At 42.7% G+C, this 20,366-nt stretch overlaps 1 protein-coding gene across 1 annotated transcript in view; it reads right to left on the reverse strand.

Annotated features, from left to right (window-relative positions):
• The window catches only part of LOC137639051 (multifunctional methyltransferase subunit TRM112-like protein), a 23,382-nt gene extending 4,078 nt beyond the window's left edge, over positions 1–19,304 (reverse strand). Inside the window, exons 1-2 of the mRNA XM_068371371.1 lie at positions 19,108–19,304; positions 2,413–2,514 (exon numbers count right to left, since the gene is read on the reverse strand). Coding sequence (XP_068227472.1) covers positions 2,413–2,514; positions 19,108–19,185 — 180 coding nt within the window. The 5' untranslated portion in view covers positions 19,186–19,304. The remainder of the gene's footprint in view (positions 1–2,412; positions 2,515–19,107) is intronic.
• Positions 19,305–20,366: the final 1,062 nt, after the last annotated feature.

The raw sequence follows: 20,366 nt of genomic DNA on the forward strand, positions 1-20,366 counted from the left end.
CATAAACTACAGTACATTATTGGTAAGTAAGCTGTTCTAATGAAAAAGCTCAACTAGATATATGATTTAAGAATATCAAAACATGAAAAATATTCAACAAGCTTACTTAAAAGATATATTTACTACAGATTTATAAAATATCACAAATCTTAATTAAGTTGTGTTTTTCCTAACTATATAAACATGAGACCTATAAGAGGAGTACAGCATGATTTCAGCGAAGTTGGAACAGCCGTTAAACTTTTAACAAGGTAAACCTTTGCATATCACCAGGTGTGGCAGCGAAGTACCGCCCACCTGACAGGTAGAGCAATTTCACTTTGACCTCTGGCCAAGGTGGTTGCGGAAGATTGTTATACCGAACTCAAAAGGTTTCAGGGTGTATAGTTAGGAAAAATACAAATTCCTTAAAAGTTTGTGATTTGTTCCTTCACGTAATACAAATTATTAACCCTTAATAGGAGACTTACCCTAACGAGGGAGGAAGTCCTTATGATCAAAACTGGCTTGGTAAACTGACCTGGGAAATGTCAATGAACTAAGGACCTAACTTCCTGTGCATAGGGATGCAACAGGAGTCCTGGTAGGCCATAAACATAAACAGTAAATTGATGAAGAATCTATGTCCTAAAGGGCCACAATACGATAAATGAATATACAGTACAACACATCCATCGTCCGCCTTCCTCAGAGGTGCAACAGCTATACACCCAGAGAAGGGAAGAGGAAAGGAAGAACTATTTGTCATTTGTATCCTTCACTCTAGATTTGCATCGCAGCCTTTATTTAAGAGATGCTACTTGTCCCCTGCTGAAGCTGGGTTCGCTAGATCAGGGTGATCGTGATTGTGAGCTGTTTCTTGACAAAAGCGTTCGGGGAGAGCACTCAGTGATCGTGTTTGTAGAACGCACACACATGGTGATTTTGCTTGTGCAGAGTATGCGTGTGGTGATCATGCTCATGGAGAGAGTGAGCTGAGTCATCATGCTTGTGGAGTGTGCGAGCATAGTGATCCTGCTCGTGGAGAGCATGCGCGTGGCAATCGTTTCTTACAAGGAAAAAGAGCAGGGGTAGGGAGCACTTCTACTTCAGTTACACATCCAATTCAAGGGAATCGGTAGTGTTATCACTTCATCCAGGCAGCTTTGTCGAATTGTTAGCCACTGAAGTGTCTCAGGAGTGTTCCGAGGCAGGAGAGGGACTGGAGTCCTAACCATTAACGCTCAGGATCAAAATCGTGTGATAAACTTCGGTACCGTGCACATAAGTGATGGAACCTGACACCAAGCTCCTTCCTGAAGGCCAGGGCTTGATGCACCATTATACCTCCCACGAAACCATGCAGGGAAATCATTAGGTGTATCAAGAGACTCTGAACGACCAGTCGTCCTGTGTTTCAGTGAGGTCTTTGGAACTTCTCAACAGGTGAAGGGGATAGTCACAGCAGTCCATACCCAAAACTTTTGATACGCACCACCAAGAGAGAGAGAGAGAGAGAGAGAGAGAGAGAGAGAGAGAGAGAGAGAGAGAGAGAGAGAAAACATTCGAAAAGGGGGAAGAAAATAGGGGTGTTTCTCTTCCCTACCGACATTATTAGAACCGATGTTTCTTCCCACAATGGGACAACTTTAGGAATCACTCCCTACACATGTCTGTGCTAAAGGAAAATGTTTGAAGAAACCTTTACCGAATACCCGATACTCCCAAGGATGTCTGCTGATGTTTCTTCCTGCTAGGGGACAACTCTTAGTTCACAAATGGGAGGTTCTTGGAACTCCCACTGCTTCTTCCAGGGGGAGAGAGCCGGTAAAAATTACGCGAATATAACTCCTATCGATCGGACTTCGGTCCTACTGTACAGGAGTAGCCTTCAACACATTCTTCTTACAGAAGAAAACTAAGCAAAGCTACGGTGGGGAGAGAGGAGAACTAGAAGTTCGTCTTCTCTGAAGTTGTGTTGCTGAAGATTCATTATTTGCATAATCGTCATCAATGTCTGACACACACGAGGGATAAGACAACAACAGGCATACCACAAGACAAGAACAAGAATGGAAGATATCAGCAGGTAATCATAAAACTAGCAAATACAGTTAACAGGACTCCCGGCATATCCTTGCTTCCAAAATCCTCTAACACAACTGCAATGACACATTTAAAACAAAGAAAAAACAGATTAAAACAGCCAGATGTAGATGCCGGACAGCATGGTCGTATGCGTTGTCAGCCAGAGTCAAAGTAAGGTTTTCTACGTGTGAGGTGGGCGGTACTTCTCCACCACCTGGTGATCATCGATGTTTAACTTTTGAAAGTTTAATGTCCGGTTTCAGCTTCGATGAAGTCATATTCCTATTAAAGGTCAATGATTTGTATTGTGTGTAACAACAGTGAAAAAAAAAAAATTATACATACACATTGTGCTGCAAATTTCAGGGCATTCCAGTCCAGTTTTGGAATCATTCTGGAGATGAATTCACGATCAAAATCTATATCAACATTTCTAACTTCATCAGCCTGAAAAATGTTATTTTCATTAGTAAAATAAATTTTTGAATATACTTACCCGGTGATCATATAGCTGTCAGCTCTGCTGCCCGACAGAAAAACCTAAGGACAAAATACGCCAGCGATCGCTATACAGGTGGGGGTGTACATCAACAGCGCCATCTGTCGAGCAGGTACTCAAGTACTCCATGTCAACACAGAACCAATTTTCTCCTCTGCCCACTGGGTCTCTATTGGGGAGGAAGGGAGGGTCCTTTAATTTATGATCACCGGGTAAGTATATTCAAAAATTTATTTTACTAATGAAAATAACATTTTTCAATATTAAACTTAGCCGGTGATCATATAGCTGATTCACACCCAGGGGGGTGGGTAGAGACCAGCATTATGTGTTACATTAAGAGCTAAGTATTTTGTATTTCATTTTAGCAGTTATTCAAAATAACAAACAAAATCAATAAGTACCTGGTAAGGAAGTCGACTTGAACAACTACTCTGCCTTTTTAAGTACGTCTTCCTTACTGAGCCTCGCGATCCTCATAGGATGCTGAGCGACTCCTAGGAGCTGAAGTATGAAGGGTTGCAACCCATACTAAAGGACCTCATCAAAACCTCTAATCTAGGCGCTTCTCAAGAAATGACTTTGACCACCCGCCAAATCAAGTAGGATGCGAAAGGCTTCTTAGCCTTCCGGACAACCCAAAAACAATAATAAAACATTTCAAGAGAAAGATTAAAAAGGTTATGGAATTAGGGAATTGTAGTGGTTGAGCCCTCATCCACTACTGCACTCGTTGCTACGAATGGTCCCAGAGTGTAGCAGTTCTCGTAAAGAGACTGGACATTCTTAAAATAAAAAGACGCGAACACTGATTTGCTTTTCCAATAGGTTGCGTCGATTATACTTTGCAGAGATCTATTTTGTTTAAAGGCCACGGAAGTTGCGACAGCTCTAACTTCGTGTGTCCTTACCTTCAGCAAAGCTTGGTCTTCCTCATTCAGATGGGAATGAGCTTCTCGTAATAACAGTCTGATAAAATAGGATAAAGCATTCTTTGACATAGGCAAAGATGGATTCTTAACTGAAAACCATAAAGCTTCAGACGGGCCTCGTAAAGGTTTTTAAATAGAACTCAAGAGCTCTTACAGGACATAAGACTCTTTCTAGTTCATTTCCAACCATGCGATAAGTTTGGAATATCGAACGATATTGGTCAAGGCCGAGAAGGCAGCTCGTGTTTGGCTAGAAAACCAAGTTGTAGAACATGTAGCCGTTTCGGATGAGAATCCGATGTTCTTGCTGAAGGCATGAATCTCACTGACTCTTTTAGCTGTGGCTAAGCATATCAGGAAAAGAGTCTTTAAGGTGAGATCTTTCAGGGAGGCTGATTGTTGCGGTTCGAACCTGTCTGACATAAGGAATCTTAGTACCACGTCTAAATTCCAACCAGGTGTAACCAAACGATGCTCCTTCGTGGTCTCAAAAGACTTAAGGAGGTCCTGTAGATCTTTATTGTTGGAAAGATCTAAGCCTCTGTGACGGAAGACTGATGCCAACATGCTTCTGTAACCCTTGACAGCGGGAGCTGAAAGAGATCGTTCTTTCCTCAGATATAAGAGAAAGTCAGCTATTTGAGTTACAGAGGTACTGGTCGAGGATACGGATACTGACTTGCACCAGTTTCGGAAGATTTCCCACTTCGATTGGTAGACTCTAAGGGTGGATGTTCTCCTTGCTCTAGCAATCGCTCTGGCTGCCTCCTTCGAAAAGTCTCTAGCTCTCGAGAGTCTTTCGATAGTCTGAAGGCAGTCAGACGAAGAGCGTGGAGGCCTTGGTGTACCTTCTTTACGCGTGGCTGACGTAGAAGGTCCACCCTTAGGGGAAGAGTTCTGGGAACGTCTACTAGCCATCGAAGTACCTCGGTGAGCCATTCTCTCGCGGGCCAGAGGGAAGCAACTAGCGTCAACCTTGTCCCTTCGTGAGAGGCGAACTTCTGCAGTACCTTGTTGACAATCTTGAACGGAGGGAATGCATATAGATCTAGATGTGACCAATCTAGTAGAAAGGCATCTATATGAACTGCTGCTGGGTCCGGGATTGGTGAGCAAAATATTGGGAGCCTCTTGGTCATCGAGGTTGCGAAGAGATCTATGGTTGGCTGGCCCCAGGTGGCCCAAAGTCTCTTGCATACATCCTTGTGGAGGGTCCATTCTGTTGGAATTATTTGTCCCTTCCGACTGAGACAATCTGCCATGACATTCAAGTTGCCTTGGATGAACCTCGTTACTATTGAAATGTCTAGACCTTTTGACCAGGTGAGGAGGTCCCTTGCGATCTCGTACAATGTCAGAGAGTAGGTCCCTCCTTGCTTGGAGATGTACGCCAAAGCCGTGGTGTTGTCCGAGTTCACCTCCACCACTTTGCCTTGAAGGAGAGACCTGAAGCTTTTCCAGGTCAGACGTACTGCCAGTAGCTCCTTGCAGTTGAAATGCATTGTCCTTTGACTCGAGTTCCATAATCCCGAGCATTCCCTACCGTCTAATGTCGCACCCCAGCCTACGTCCGATGCGTCCGAGAAGAGAACGTGGTTGGTAGTCTGAACAGTCAGGGGAAGACCCTCTCTAAGGTTAATATAGTCCTTTCACCAAGTCAGACAAGACTTTAACTTTCCGGAAATCGGGATCGAGACCGCTTCTAGCGTCTTGTCCTTTTTCCAGTGAAAAGCTAGATGGTATAGAAGAGGACGGAGGTGTAGTCTTCCTAGTGACACAAATTGATCCACGGATGACAGTGTCCCTACCAGACTCATCCACAGCCTGACTGGGCAGCGTTCCTTCTTCAGCATCTTCTGGATGGATAGCAGGGCTGGGGGCTGATCGTCTTGTTCAGCAACGTCCTCATCAGAGGGTTCCTCATCCGAAACTGATGAGGAAACGGCAACGGAGTGGGCAACGTCTGACTCGCTGAATCCGGTCGCACTGGTGGATGCGTGACGGAGCCGGACGCAATATCATGGCACTGCTGCACAGTCTGTGAACTTTCAACAACCATGGGTGCGCGAGGAAGTACAGCGTCAACCCGAAACTGTCTAGACTGCTGGGTTGTGCAGTCAACACCCTACCGGGTTGCTGAGGTTGACGCACTGCGTCACAACAAGTCACCTCTGCTGGTTGTTGAACGTCTTCCTAGTGACACACTGAACGTCAACAACCACCTCCGAGCGTCGCTTAACGTCAACGTGCGACTGGCAACCCACACTGGGTCGCATCGGTGGAGGAACCACCTCAACTGGCAGACGCGAGTAGGATACCTCAGCGCAACAGGGCGCACAACCAACCGGTTGGAAGGTTGTTGGCCAGAAGGTTCTTCTCCGCATTTAAGTCCTCTATCAAGGACACAAGCTTAGACTGCATGTCTTGCAGCAAAGCCCATTAAGGGTCTACGGGAGCAGGTGTGGCAACAGACGGGGTTAGCGACTGAGGCGGAACCATTTACCATCCCTGGAAGCCTTGTTATGTGTGACATAATAGTACAGCAAAACTTCAAAGGCTCGACAAAAGTTGAGAAGTTGACCTGTAAACAACTTGGAGCGTCTCCTGGCTAGGCGCCAGGGCGAGTCTACCAGAATTGAGAAGTCTATTTGGGCAGAGGCATGAACTTCCAAGCCGCGAACTTCTCTCGTGTCCTATCAGACTCTCGCTCTATAAGCCAGTTTAAAAGAAGGGAAATCAAAGGCTGTATCCCTAAAACTCCTCCTGGTGCAAAAACCAGTCGCCTAGCCAACGTAACGCTCTCTAGGAGAGCGAGAGAGCACTAGCTTAACAACAACGGCTTCGAAGTAGCTAGGCCTAGTGTAAGTTCTGACGTTTAGGCGAACGAGGAGCAGCAGTTACAAGATCCGGACGAAGATCCTTAAAAAATCATCATGATTTAATTAAAGTCCATAGGAGGCTAAGCAGCTTAAGGCTCCTCTCCAAATGACAGAGTCCTCAAAGGAATATCAGTAGGAGGGAGAACCGCACTTTCTCATCTACAGGAACCTTGTCCGATAAAAGCTAGGTTATCTCAGTGAGTCTCTCACTGGTGCATTAGTAGCAGACCAGAAGGCAACGTCATGTAACTGCTTGACAGTCTGTGAACTGTCAACAACTGAACTGTCAACCACAACAGGTGCGTGAGGACATACAGCACTGGTGCATTAGTAGCAGACCAGAAGGCAACGTCATGTAACTGCTTGATAGACTGTGAACTGTCGACAACTGAACTGTCAACCACAACAGGAGCGTGAGGACATACAGTGTTCACTCGAGACTGCTTTGACTGTCTATACTGAGCAGTCAAAACAACTCTAGAATGCGGAGGTTGACGTACAGCGTCAAAACAAAGCAACTTAACTCCACCCTCCTGTTGTTGTGGTAACTCGCGAACGTCAACGGAGGGTAGCGTGCGTCTGTGAACGTCAACGTGCGGCTGGCAGGGTACACTGCGCATGGGTGGTGGAACTCTCACAGGCGGAGTGCGGGAGCAGGTAGCGTCAGCGTCTACTGTACGCACAACCTTGGTTGGTTGTAGGCTAACGGGTGCAGCGTCAACCTTCTCCGCACGATACTCCTGCATAAAAGATGCTAACTGTGTCTGCATAGACTGTAGCAAAGACCACTTAGGGTCTACAGTAGCAGGTGCGGCAACAGACGGTGTTACTGCCTGTTGCGGTACCGCTTTGCCTCTCTTAGGAGGTGAGCAGTCGTCGGAAGACTGCAGCGAGTCCGAACTGACCCAGTGGCTACAACTGGGCCGTTGGACTTGCGCGGAAGGGACCGACTTGCGCTTAATAAGCTGCGAGACCTTGGTCCATGGTTTCTTACGAGAAACCTTTTCCGCAGACGAGAAGTAAATGGGCTCTCTCGTCTTTGTGTGGGTGGGGCGATCTTGGGTAGATACGCCCGAAACCACGGAGGGAAACGTCTGTTCGTTGATCAAGGCCTGACGAACCCATAAGTCGTTCGACATTACTTCTCCCCTGGGCTTGGGAGCTTGCAAGAGGTCCCAGACTAGGTGAACGACAGGCACGAACAGACGAACCCTCGGACGCAACACTGTAACACTTTGCGCATATCACTTTATCACTTCGATTTTCTGTTTTGCACTTATTTCACTGAAATCGAAACTTTTACTGATTTCTACCTGAAACACGCAATTCTACCCTTCATTAAAAGGTAGTAATTGCGAAAACAGTCGTATAATGCGCTCATTAATACTAGCAAAAACAGAAAACATATAAAGATAAAGAATTCAGTGGCTGGGAAAGAGACTAAACACTAGTTCAATCAAACTACGTTTACAATCTCTCACCGCACATAGCCTGGGGACAAGAATAAAACCCTAGAAACGTTTTACCTTCTTCCCCGTACAGCGACTAGGGAGGAGAGTAACACGAGAACAACGTTACCCGCTTGAACGGAACGCTTTTTCTCCTGTCTCTCCCTCCGTCTCTATCTCTCTCTCTCTTTCTCTCTTGATTTCGCACCTGAGAGAAGAGCCCAATTATATATCGTCAAAAAAACATGTTATTTGGCTAAAGGAAAAAACTGAAAGGTTTTCCAAATAAAAAGTTCCTTTAATTTAGAATTTAAACCATTTAAGTTAAGAAAGAATGAACGAAACGTCAGAATCGATTTACTCTTACTGCAAAGTGAAACCGTGATACACTCTCTCTCTATCGTAACGATAGGGCGCATGTTGAACGTCCTGAACGTCAACAACTGCGTAGTCTAAAAAAACTAAACGTTAGTTCATCTTTGAAAACAGTACGAAGACTATCAAAGAAATTCTTTCATAAAACATTAAATTTAAAAAGTTTTAAATTCTTTAAAGGCTAAATACGATATAACGGGCTCAACGTTGATTAACTTCGGTTCCAAGTTAGGACCGCCTACTATCAGGAAAGGTCGCATATAAACAAAACATAAAAATTTATTTTTATATGTTTATAATAAATGGAAAGTTAAACGAAAAGACCTAATAAAGGCGGAGAGATATAAAATATATAGATCTATAACGTGTTAAGCAAAATTACTAAAAACCTAAACACACTTCCGTCTAAGGGAAGGGTCGGCCATTTAAAAGTGAAAGAGAGTCCATAATCTCTTTGTCACCATAATTAAATCTATCCAAAACGAGTTCAAGATTTTGAGATGAAGATAAAACCCCTGCATAGCGAAAGCTCAAAACTAGAATAGTGTACTTCACCAAATAGTTGTGAAAACAAATCCAGTTAGTAACAGCGTATTTAGTAGGTCTTGCCAGTGGCACGACAGAGAGAAAATTGGTTCTGTGTTGACATGGAGTACTTGAGTACCTGCTCGACAGATGGCGCTGTTGATGTACACCCCCACCTGTATAGCGATCGCTGGCGTATTTTGTCCTTAGGTTTTTCTGTCGGGCAGCAGAGCTGACAGCTATATGATCACCGGCTAAGTTTAATATTGAAAAACAGAAAATATAAATATAGTACAGCAATTTGGTGTTAAGAAAATACATATCTTTAGAAGAATTGATAAGGTTTGGAATATCAAGTAAGTACAGTAGTCACTCAGTTTATCAAAATTTGTAGCTTACAGTATTTTCATTAATATGAAAATTTTTCTTGGCTACCTTTATAGAAATGATGTATTTGCAGATAAGTATCTTACATAGAATAAGTAAACTACAAGCTAGCATAGGCTATACCACATGACCTTTGTCACTACAGTATCAGATTTTGCTACTTTTATGAGGGTCAAACACTCAAAGAATCTGATAGGCTGAGTTTACTGTATGTACGCTATTTATAATTTCAATCCTCATATAAACTGTACATTTTGCATGGGAAAAAAAAAAACTACCGGGTATCTCACTACTCCTCTGTTCTGGCAAGTAGTACATGGATGTGCGGCACAAACAACCCATGTGGGTTAATATACGATACTTTAATTACTACAATTATTACTTGCTAAGCTACAACCCTAGTTGGAAAAGTAGGATGCTATAAGCCCAGGAGCTCCAACAGGGAAAATAGCCCAGTGAGGAAAGGAAACAAGGAAAAATGTTATTTTCATTAGTAAAATAAATTTTTGAATATACTTACCCGATAATCATGTAGCTGTCAACTCCGTTGCCCGACAGAATTCTACGGAAGGGATACGCCAGCGATCGCTATACAAGAGGGGGGTGTACTCACAAGCGCCACCTGTGGCCAGGTACTGCAGTACTTCTTGTTGACACCACTTCAATTTTTCCTCGGTCCACTGGTTCTATGGGGAGGAAGGGTGGGTCAATTAAATCATGATTATCGGGTAAGTATATTCAAAAATTTATTTTACTAATGAAAATAACATTTTTCAATATTAAACTTACCCGATAATCATGTAGCTGATTCACACCCAGGGAGGTGGGTGAAAACCAGTGTACATGTATATCAAGAAGCTAAGTATCCCGTATTTCATATTATCAGTTATTCAAAATAACAATGAAATTACAAGTACCTGGTAAGGAAGTCGACTTGAGCCATTACTCTGCCTTAAATAAGTTCGTCTTCCTTACTGAGCGCAGCGTTCCTCTTAGGAGGCTGAACAACTCTAAGGTGCTGAAGTATCAAGGGCTGCAACCCATACTAAAGGACCTCATCACAACCTTTAACCTCGGCGCTTCTCAAGAAAGAATTGACCACCCGCCAAATCAACAAGGATGTGGAAGGCTTCTTAGCCGACCGTACAACCCATAAAAAGTATTCAAGAGAAAGGTTAAAAGGTTATGGGATTATGGGAATGTAGTGGCTGAGCCCTCGCCTACTACTGCATTCGTTGCTACGAATGGTCCCAGGGTGTAGCAGTACTCGTAAAGAGACTGGACATCTTTGAGATAGAATGATGCGAACACTGACTTGCTTCTCCAATAGGTTGCATCCATAACACTCTGCAGAGAATGGTTCTGTTTGAAGGCCACTGAAGTAGCCACAGCTCCCACTTCATGTGTCCTTACCTTCAGCAAAGCAAGGTCTTCTTCCTTCAGATGAGAATGTGCTTCCCTAATCAGAAGCCTGAATAGTAAGAAACTGAGTTCTTAGAACTTGGGAAAGAAGGTTTCTTGATAGCACACCATAAGGCTTCTGATTGTCCTCGTAAAGGTTAAGACCTTTTTAGATAGTACCTAAGAGCTCTAACTGGGCAAAGTACTCTCTCCAGTTCATTCCCCACCAAGTTGGACAGGCTTGGGATCTCGAACGACTTAGGCCAAGGACGTGAAGGAAGCTCGTTTAGCAAAAACCGAGCTGCAAGGAACATGTAGCCGTTTCAGATGTGAAAACAATGATCCTGCTGAAGGCGTGGATCTCACTTACTCTTTTAGCTGTTGTCAAGCACACGAAGAAAAGAGTTTTTAATGTGAGGTCCTAAAAAGAGGCTGATTGGAGAGGTTCAAATCTTGATGACATAAGGAACCTTAGGACCACGTCTAGATTCCAGCCTGGAGTGGACAACCGACGTTCCTTTGAGGTCTCAAAAGACCTAGGGAGGTCCTGTAGATCTTTGTTGGTGGAAAGATCCAAGCCTCTGTGGCGGAAAACCGCTGCCAACATACTTCTATAACCCTTGATCGTAGGAGCTGAAAGGGATCTTACTTTCCTTAGATGTAACAGGAAGTCAGCAATCTGGGTTACAGTGGTACTGGTTGAGGAAACTGCATTGGTCTTGTACCAGCTACGGAAGACTTCCCTTTGAGACTGATAGATTCTGAGAGTGGATGTTCTCCTTGCTCTGGCAAACGCTCTGGCTGCCTCCTTCGAAAAGCCCCTAGCTCTTGAGAGTCTTTCGAAAGTCTGAAGGCAGTCAGACGAAGAGCGTGGAGGTTTGGGTGTACCTTCTTTACGTGAGGTTGACGTAGAAGGTTCACTCCTAGAGGAAGAGTCCTGGGAATGTCGACCAGCCATTGCAGTACCTCTATGAACCATTCTCTCGCGGGCCAGAGCGGAGCCAATCCACGTCAGCCGTGTCCCTTTGCGAGAGGAGAACTTCTGAAGTACCCTGTTGACAATCTAAAACGGCGGGAATGCATACAGGTTGAGATGGGACCAATCCAGCAGAAAAGCATCCACGTGAACTGCTGCTGGGTCTGGAATCGGAGAACAATACAACAGGAGTCTCTAGGTTATCGAGGTAGCGAACAGATCTAAGGTTGGCTGACCCCACAGGGCCCAAAGTCTGCTGCAAACACTCTTGAGAAGGGTCTACTCTGTGGGGATGACCTGACCCTTCCGGCTGAGGCGATCTGCCATGACATTCATACCGCCCTGAATGAACCTCGTTACCAGCGTGAGCTTTCGATCTTTTGACCAGATGAGGAGGTCCCTTGCGATCTAGAACAACTTCCACGAAAGAGTCCCTCCCTGCTTGAAGATGTAAGCCAGGGCTGTGGTGTTGTCAGAGTCCACCTCCACCACCTTGTTAAGCTGGAGGGACTTGAAGTTTATCAAGGCCAGAAGAACCGCCAACAACTCCTTGCAATTGATGTGAAGTGTCCTTTGCTCCTGATTCCATGTTCCCGAGCATTCCTGTCCGTCTAAAGTCGCACCCCAGCCCGTGTCTGATGCGTCCGAGAGGAGACGGCGGTCGGGTTTCTGAACAGCCAAAAGTAGACTTCCTTGAGAAGAAAGCTGTTCTTACACCACGCGAGAGAAGACCTCCTCTCTTCGGAAACAAGAACTGAGACCGTCTCTAGCGTCATGTCCTTTATCCAGTGAGCAGCTAGATGATACTGAAGGGGGGGGAGGTGGAGTCTCCCTAACACGATGAACAGGGCCAGCGATGAAAGTGTCCCTGTTAGACTCATCCACTACCTGACTGAGCATCGGTTCCTTCTCAGCATGCTCTGGATGCATTCTAGGGCTTGGAAGATCCTTGGGGCCGACGGAAAAGCCCGAAAAGCTCGACTCTGAAGATCCATACCCAGGTAGACAATGGTCTGGGATGGGACGAGCTGAGACTCCTCAAAATTGACCAGGAGGCCCAGTTCCTTGGTCAGATCCATAGTCCATCTGAGAATCTCCAGACAGCGACGACTTGTGGGAGCTCTTAAAAGCCAGTCGTCTGACGGAGCCGGACACAAGATCATGGTACTGCTGCACAGTCTGTGAACTGTCAACCATGGGGAAGCGAGGAAGTACAGTGACAACCCGAAGCTGTCTAGACTGTCTGGGTCGTATAGACAACTCCTTATCGGGTTGCTGAGGTTGTCGCACTGCGTCACAACAAGTCACTTCTGCTGGTTGTTGAACGTCTTCCCAGTGACACACTGACTCCGTAAACAAAAAATCCTCTAACAAGGACTAAGCTTGGACTGCATGTCTTGCAACACAGCTCAAGGTCTATGGGAGCAGGTGTGGTAACAGACGGGGTTAGCGACTGAAGTGGAACCATTACCTTCCCTGGAAGCATGTTATGCTTAAATAAAAGTCCATAGGAGGCTACGCAGCAAAAGGCTCCTCTCCAAATGACAGAGTCCTCAAGGGAATATCAGAAGGAGGGAGAAAAGCACTTTCTCATCTACAGGGACCATATCCGAGAAAAGCTAAGTTCTCTCAGTGAGGGTTTCACTGGTGCAAAAGCAGCAGACTAGAAGGCAACGTTATGAAACTGCTTGACAGTCTAGTGAGTTGGCAACAACCAAAGATGTGTGACTGAGAAGCATGCGGTAAGGTATGCAGAGCATGCTGTATGTAGAGCATGCTGTATGCAGAGCATGCTGTATGTAGAGCATGCTGTAAGAGAAGCAGAGCATGTTGCATGGCGTGTAACATTTCTCAGAAATTCCATGACCAGTGCTAGATTGAGTAATATCGCATTACTGTCCATGAAAGTGCACGTGCCGAGGGAATTGATTTAGACTGTTTTGTTGATGAATTTGATAGCAGGCATGATAATCGTAGAATTAAGCTGCACTAAATATACGATCTATAATCTACTTCACCTCAGGACAGGGAAACTCGCCCTGTTGGCAACACTGCAATACTTCATGCATGCTTGCATGGGGTTTTAATATCAACATAATATTTACATTACATTCATAACTCATGATTCATTTTTGTTTTGAAGGTATTTTGCCATATTTGCGATTTGTTAAAAATATATTGCAAGGAATACATATATATTTTTTTATTTAAGTAATACGAATAACCTCCATTATCATAATGTTTGTGTAGGCATACATGTATATGATTACAAATGCAAGTTATGAAAGTAATGAGGTGTTATTATTGTCATTTGTTATTTCAAAGTTGAATGGGAAAGGCTCAAGTTGAGGAGAAAGTGGCAGATGCATGCGTTGAGGTGGCTGACTCCTAGCATGAGTTTCTTGTCTCAAGAGTTGCGCTTGCTGTAAGGGTAGCGGATGCGCAGTAGCAGGTTCCTGAGGAACGAGTTGAGGTTCCTGAGGTGTGAGCTGCGAGAGTTGAGGTAGCGGCTGCGCAGAACGCAGTTCTTGTCTCGCGAGTTGAGGTTCCTGAGGTGCTAGCCTAAGGAGTTGAGGCTCTCGCCTTGAGGAGGGTTGAGGTCGCTGCAGCGAGTGCTGAGGTGGCTGCCTCATGGATGGAAGAGGTTGTCGTACCTCAAGAGATTGATGCCTCGCTGGTGGAACCGCAGGCGGAAGCGGAGGAAGTAAGGCATAAGACTCCTGCTCCCATTGCTGAGGTTGCCTTAAGGAAGGCGGAGGTTGCTGCACACCGCTGGTAACTGGCAACTCAGTACGCGGTAAGGTATCCTGAGGAACCTCAACTTCGTACGCCTGGCAGACTGGACTGCGGTGAGGCGGAGCGATCGCAGGAGGAGGTGTAACCTTCTCAGCCTGACACTCACGCATTAAGACCGCAAGCTGTGACTGCATGGGCTGCAGCAAAGTCATCTTGGGGTCGACAGACGCTAAGGTCTGCTGAGGCAAAGCCTTAACAGAAGATGAGGTCTGTTGCGGCATCACCTTACCTCTCTTAGGAGGTGTGCAGTCACCTGATGACTGCGGAGAGTCAGAGCTAATCCAATGACTGCAACCAGGTTGTAGAACTCTTGAGGTCTGGACTTTGCGTATGAGAGGTCTTGAGACCTGAGTCCAGCGTTTTCTCCCTGACATTTCTTCTGCAGACGAGTAAAAGACGGGCTCAATCGTCTGCGGGTGGGAGTGACGGTCTCTGTAAGACACGCCCGCAACCACCGAGGATACTTCTGTGCGCCGATCAAGGCCTGCCGAACCCTTTTGCCCTTCGACATTGCTTCTCCCCTGGGCTTGGGAGCTTGCAAGAGGTCCCGGACTGGGAGGACGACTGGCACGCACAGAAGTACCCTCACGCACAACACTGACACACTTTGCGCTAATCACTTTTGATTTTCTGTTTGCACTTATTTCACTGAACTCGAAACTTTAAGTGGTTTGTACCTGAAACACGCAATTCTATCCTTCCTTAAAAGTTAGTAATTGCGAAAACAGAATTACAATGTAACAGAAAAATCTAATGAAAGATAAATAATTCAGTGGCTGGAAAGAGACTAAACACTAGATCAAATAAACTACGTTTAAAATCTCTCACCGCATAAAGCTTGAGAACAAGAATAAAACTCATGAAACGTTTACCTTCTTCCCCTAAAGAGACTAGGGAGAAGAGCAAAAACGATAACAACGTTACTCGCTTGAACGAAACGTTTATCCAGCTCTCTCTCCCTCCGTCTCTATCTCTCTCTCTCTCTCTCTCTTGACTTAGAACCTGAGAGAAGAACCCAATCATATATATCGTTAAAACATATTATTGTTAAAGGAAAAAAACTGAAATATTTCCCAAATAAAAAGTTCCTTTATTAGAATTAAAACCATTAAGCTAAGAAAGAATGAACAAAACGTTAGAAACGGTTACTCTTACTGCAACGTGACACCGTGAAAATTCTCTCTCTATCGTAACGATAGAGCGCAAGTTGAACGTTCTGAACGTCAACAACTGCAGAGACAAAACAAAACGTTAGTTCAACTTTGAAAACAGTACGAGACTATCAAAGAAATTCTTTCAAAAACATTAAAATAGCATAATATGTTAACAGGTAAAACCGAAATGACGGGCTCAATGTTAATTAACTTCGGTACCAAGAAAAGACCGCCTACTATTAGGAAAGGTCGAATATAAACAAATATAAAAATTAATTTTAATAAGTTTATAATAAAAGGAAGTTAATCGAAGAGGCCTATAAAAGGCGGAGAGATAAAAAATAAATCTATAACTTTTGTTAAGCAAAATTAAGAAAGAGAGTCTATACTCTCTTAGACACCAACACTTCCGTCTAAGGGAAGGGTCGGCCATTTAAAGGTGAAAGAGAGTTCATACTCTCTTCGTCACCATAATTAATCAAATTAATTCCAAAAGCTAGCTAAGCTAATAATAAAACTTCCTGAATAGCGAAAGCTGAAATCTTAGAGCAATACTTCACCAAAAACCGTGAACAAGACTCCAAAATTATAAGCGTATCCATGAACGTCTTGCCGGAAGCACGACAGAGGAAAAATTGAAGTGGTGTCAACAAGAAGTACTGCAGTACCTGGCCACAGGTGGCGCTTGTGAGTACACCCCCCTCTTGTATAGCGATCGCTGGCGTATCCCTTCCGTAGAATTCTGTCGGGCAACGGAGTTGACAGCTACATGATTATCGGGTAAGTTTAATATTGAAAAAAATATTTTAAGAACAATAATAACATTAATTTAAATATTTCCTATGTAAACTATAAAAACTTTAACAAAACATGAGGAAGAGAGATAAAATATGAATAGCGAAAATGGAATTCACAACAAGAAATGGAGGAACGCTGGCTAATTTGACATTTTTCTCTTTATGCTTAATAGGGGTTGGGGTATAATAACTTGCATGTTGGTTGATTCTCACTCTAAGTCAGGTGTTTACTTTTGAGAGAATGATTTGGAGTTCCTGCACATGCAGTATTTGTATTTGCTTTTGAAAGCTGTTCTATTTTTTGTAAGACATAATCATTGCCTAGCTTTTTTAACCAATTACGAGCTTCCACATATTTATGCACAAGTTCCCAGAAGTTGTTCTACAATAGCAATTTTTTTTTCTCTCTGCCCTTTAGCTCCAGCATGACTACATATAGACATCCAAGAGGGAAGTACAATCTATTCAAAAATTTAAGAGTAATTTCAGCTATTTCGGTTTATTATGTTGAAAATGCTCTCGGTTCAGTATACTTTACTGTATAGATATTATGCTCATGTGAAATTAAAAAATAAACTGGAAATAATGACCCAAGGGGATTGCATGCGCAGCACACCCATGCACTGGTTGTAACAACAGAGAAACAGTGCAGTAATGTTAAGTTTGCAAGCGGAGCGGAACCACTGCGGAGCAAAAACCATTAGAAGGACGTGATGAAAAGCAGATATTATTATTACTATTAGCCAAGCTACAACCCTAGTTGGAAAAGCAAGATGCTATAAGCCCAAGGACTTCAATAGGGAAAAATAGCCCAGTGAGGAAAGGAAATAAGGAAATAAATAATTGATGAGAATAAATTAACAATACAGTATATAATTCTAAAAACAGTAACAGAGTCAAAACAGATATGTCCTATATAAACTATTAACAACGTCAAAAACAGATATGTCATATATAAACTATAAAAAGACTCATGTCAGCCTGGTCAACATAAAAAACATTTGCTCCAACTTTGAACTTTTGAAGTTCTACTGACTCAACTACCCGATTAGGAAGATCATTCCACAACTTGGTAACAGATGGAATAAAATTTCTAGAATACTATGTAGTATTGAGCCTCATGATGGAGAAGGCCTAGCTATTAGAATTAAATGCCTGCCTAGTATTACGAACAGGATAGAATTGTCCAGGGAGATCTGAATGTAAAGGATGGTCAGAGTTATGAAAAATCTTATGCAACATGCATAATGAACTAATTGAACGACGGTGCCAAAGATTAATATCTAGATCAGGAATAAGAAATTTAATAGACCGTAAGTTTCCGTCCAACAAATTAAGATGAGAATCAGCAGCTGAACACCCGACAGGAGAACAATACTCAAAACAAGGTAGAATGAAAGAATTAAAACACTTCTTCAGAAAAGATTGATCACCAAAAATCTTACAAGGCTTCCCAATAAGCAAATTTTTTGTGCAATTAAAGAAGAGACCGTCCTAATGTGGTTCTCAAAAGTAAATTTGCTGTCAAGAATCACACCTAAATTTTAAGAGTCATACAGTGTTAAAGAAACATTATTAATACTGAAATCCGGATGATGAGGAGCCACTGTCCTCAACTTACAATCATACTTTGAGTTTTGTTAGGATTCAACTTCATACCCCATAATTTGCACCATGCACTAAGTTTATCTAGATCTCTATTAAGGGATTCAGCAAACCCAGATCTACATTCAGGAGATAGCACCAATGCAGAGGGGGTAATAGTATTTGCATATGTTACAAGCTTGTTTTCTAGGCCAAACGACATGTCATGTGTATATGGTATGAGATGTAATGGGCCAAGAACACTACCCCGCAACAATAGCTATATACTGAATAGATTGTTTTAAACAATCAATGACTAATTAAAATTAAACTAAATTTCAAAGACTGAATTTCCCAGCAGTAAAGGTTTTCCTCAAACAGTATTCAGTGTGGAACTGAAGTCGGATGGAAAAAAATGGCTCTTGTAAAACAACATTTGGGAACTTATGCATAAATATTTGTTAGCTGTTTATTGGTTAAAAAAAAGGCCAGCTAATGATTACGTCAATAAATAACAGGAAGCCGTTAAAAGCAAGTGCAAGCAATGTATGCACAGTAACCAACAATCATTCCCTCAAAACTAAACAATTGACTTAGTAAACGAAACAGCGTTCACATTTTATCCGATCAATACACAAGTTATGCCTCTGCCTTTGAAGCCTTTGCATAACAACGGACAAGACCTCCCATGTACATAGACCACCACCTAACCTAAACTTTCCCACTTAACCTAACCTACAAGGCGTGTCCTTAGCTACTTACCTAACCGGAGGGGGGGGGGGGGGGTAACGGCCCCTTTTGACTGCCGTATTTTTGGTGTTAGGGTTGAAAATAGGGAGTTATGAGGTAGGGCCGTCATCGTACATACACCCACGTTACCCCTTAGCCTTACAGAAAAAAATGCCAAAATAGCCAGAATCCGTTCAATTCTTATGGCACGTTCTAGTTTCACCGTAATAATTGCATAATATGTCAAACCTATTTCATAAGTTTCGGCTGGGCCGCACACCAAGTCACTGATTTTTTAAGAACCGAGTCGACAGTACACTAAAATATGTGGTAAAGACTCGGTAAGGGTGGAATCTTGTAAAATACATCAAATGGCATTGTTGAAAGTTTGATATAATTCAACTAGCTTTAAAAAAATAACACAAAATCACCAATAGTAAAGTTTAAGCTAAAACTGGTTAGAGATTCAAGGCAAAATAAAAGAAATCCTAGTCTAGTATTGCACGCACCACGAGATATTGCAAATAGTCTAATACGATTGAGTTTGGGTACTCTTACCTGGATACGTAGTGGAAAGCCTTCTTTTACGTTCTTTAAGGCTTTACTCGTGAGCATATTGTGTGTTATAAGCTTCATTCTTCTCAAGAGTGTGAAATGAATTTTGATTAAGAAACCAACGAACTAACGGGAAAAGCCACAACGTGAACACTCGAACTGTGAAGTTTGTTTACTTTGACAGTCTTGACTCTTCTTCTTCTTAGCTTTTGCAAGTTGCAACAGTGTTTGAAGCCTCAAGATATGTGCATAGAAGTAGTTTTGCTTCTTTTTACTGCTATCTTGTACTACTATTGTAAGGCAAATTATAATTTTGTGTATTTTATAATGTACTCTTCTATTCTTAAATCCTTCTTAGCCATGTTTAATTTTCTTTAGTTTTGGATACTTTTTTTTTATCTAATTTTGTATCTTTTATTACATCATGATAGGTAGATTTTCTAAACACTCCCCTAACTTACCGAAAATTTTGTTTAATATATGTATACATTAATTACTAGCGAAACTGGAATTTTCTATCACTCGTGTTGGCGTAGGTGAAGGGGGTTGCTCGAAATGTCTCGCTGGCTCCCAAAAGCAGGATCATAAAATTAAATTATGCAAGTAAACATTTAAAATTAACACCAATTTTCGAAGGTAAATAGAAGTGGGGCCTTTATACCAATTCAGGCTCCAGAGCCAGAAACCTCTAGTTACGCCCTTGGTCGATCATTCACTCGATAAAAATAATTGACATGGTAAGTAAATTTACCTTTTGCATTCCTACAAAATTCCCCATAATCTTAAAATAATTCTTTCAATCTACTGGGAACTCGTACAGTAATTTCTAATTTCGCCACCTTTTATCATTTCGGGATTAGGAGAGTAGGATTTTTAAACGTCAGTGGTTGTCTTTTATATTCTAAATTGAAACCTGAAAATTTAATTACCATCCTCTCTCATGGCCAAATCCATTAATGAGAACTTATCTTAGTAACTGTTAATGCGAGACTCATTACGATACATATTGTTGTTTAAAATGGAGCCAATGTTATTTTGGCCCAGGACCTTGCCAGCGTGGCAGCCCGGTAAAAGTGAAAATACGATCAGTCAAAAGTAAGGAAAAGTTGTGGCAAGAGAGATTGAAACCATAAAATAGTAGAGTGCCTTGGTGAGTTGGAAAGACCAATTAGTTAATTTTTCTTTTTACTTTCCGAAAATGTCATATGAAGTGAAATAAAAAGTTCAAGAATGAAAAAAGACAGTATAAGAAAATAATACGA

The sequence above is a fragment of the Palaemon carinicauda genome, chromosome 4 (assembly GCF_036898095.1).
Source record: "Palaemon carinicauda isolate YSFRI2023 chromosome 4, ASM3689809v2, whole genome shotgun sequence".
Taxonomy (NCBI): domain Eukaryota; kingdom Metazoa; phylum Arthropoda; class Malacostraca; order Decapoda; family Palaemonidae; genus Palaemon; species Palaemon carinicauda.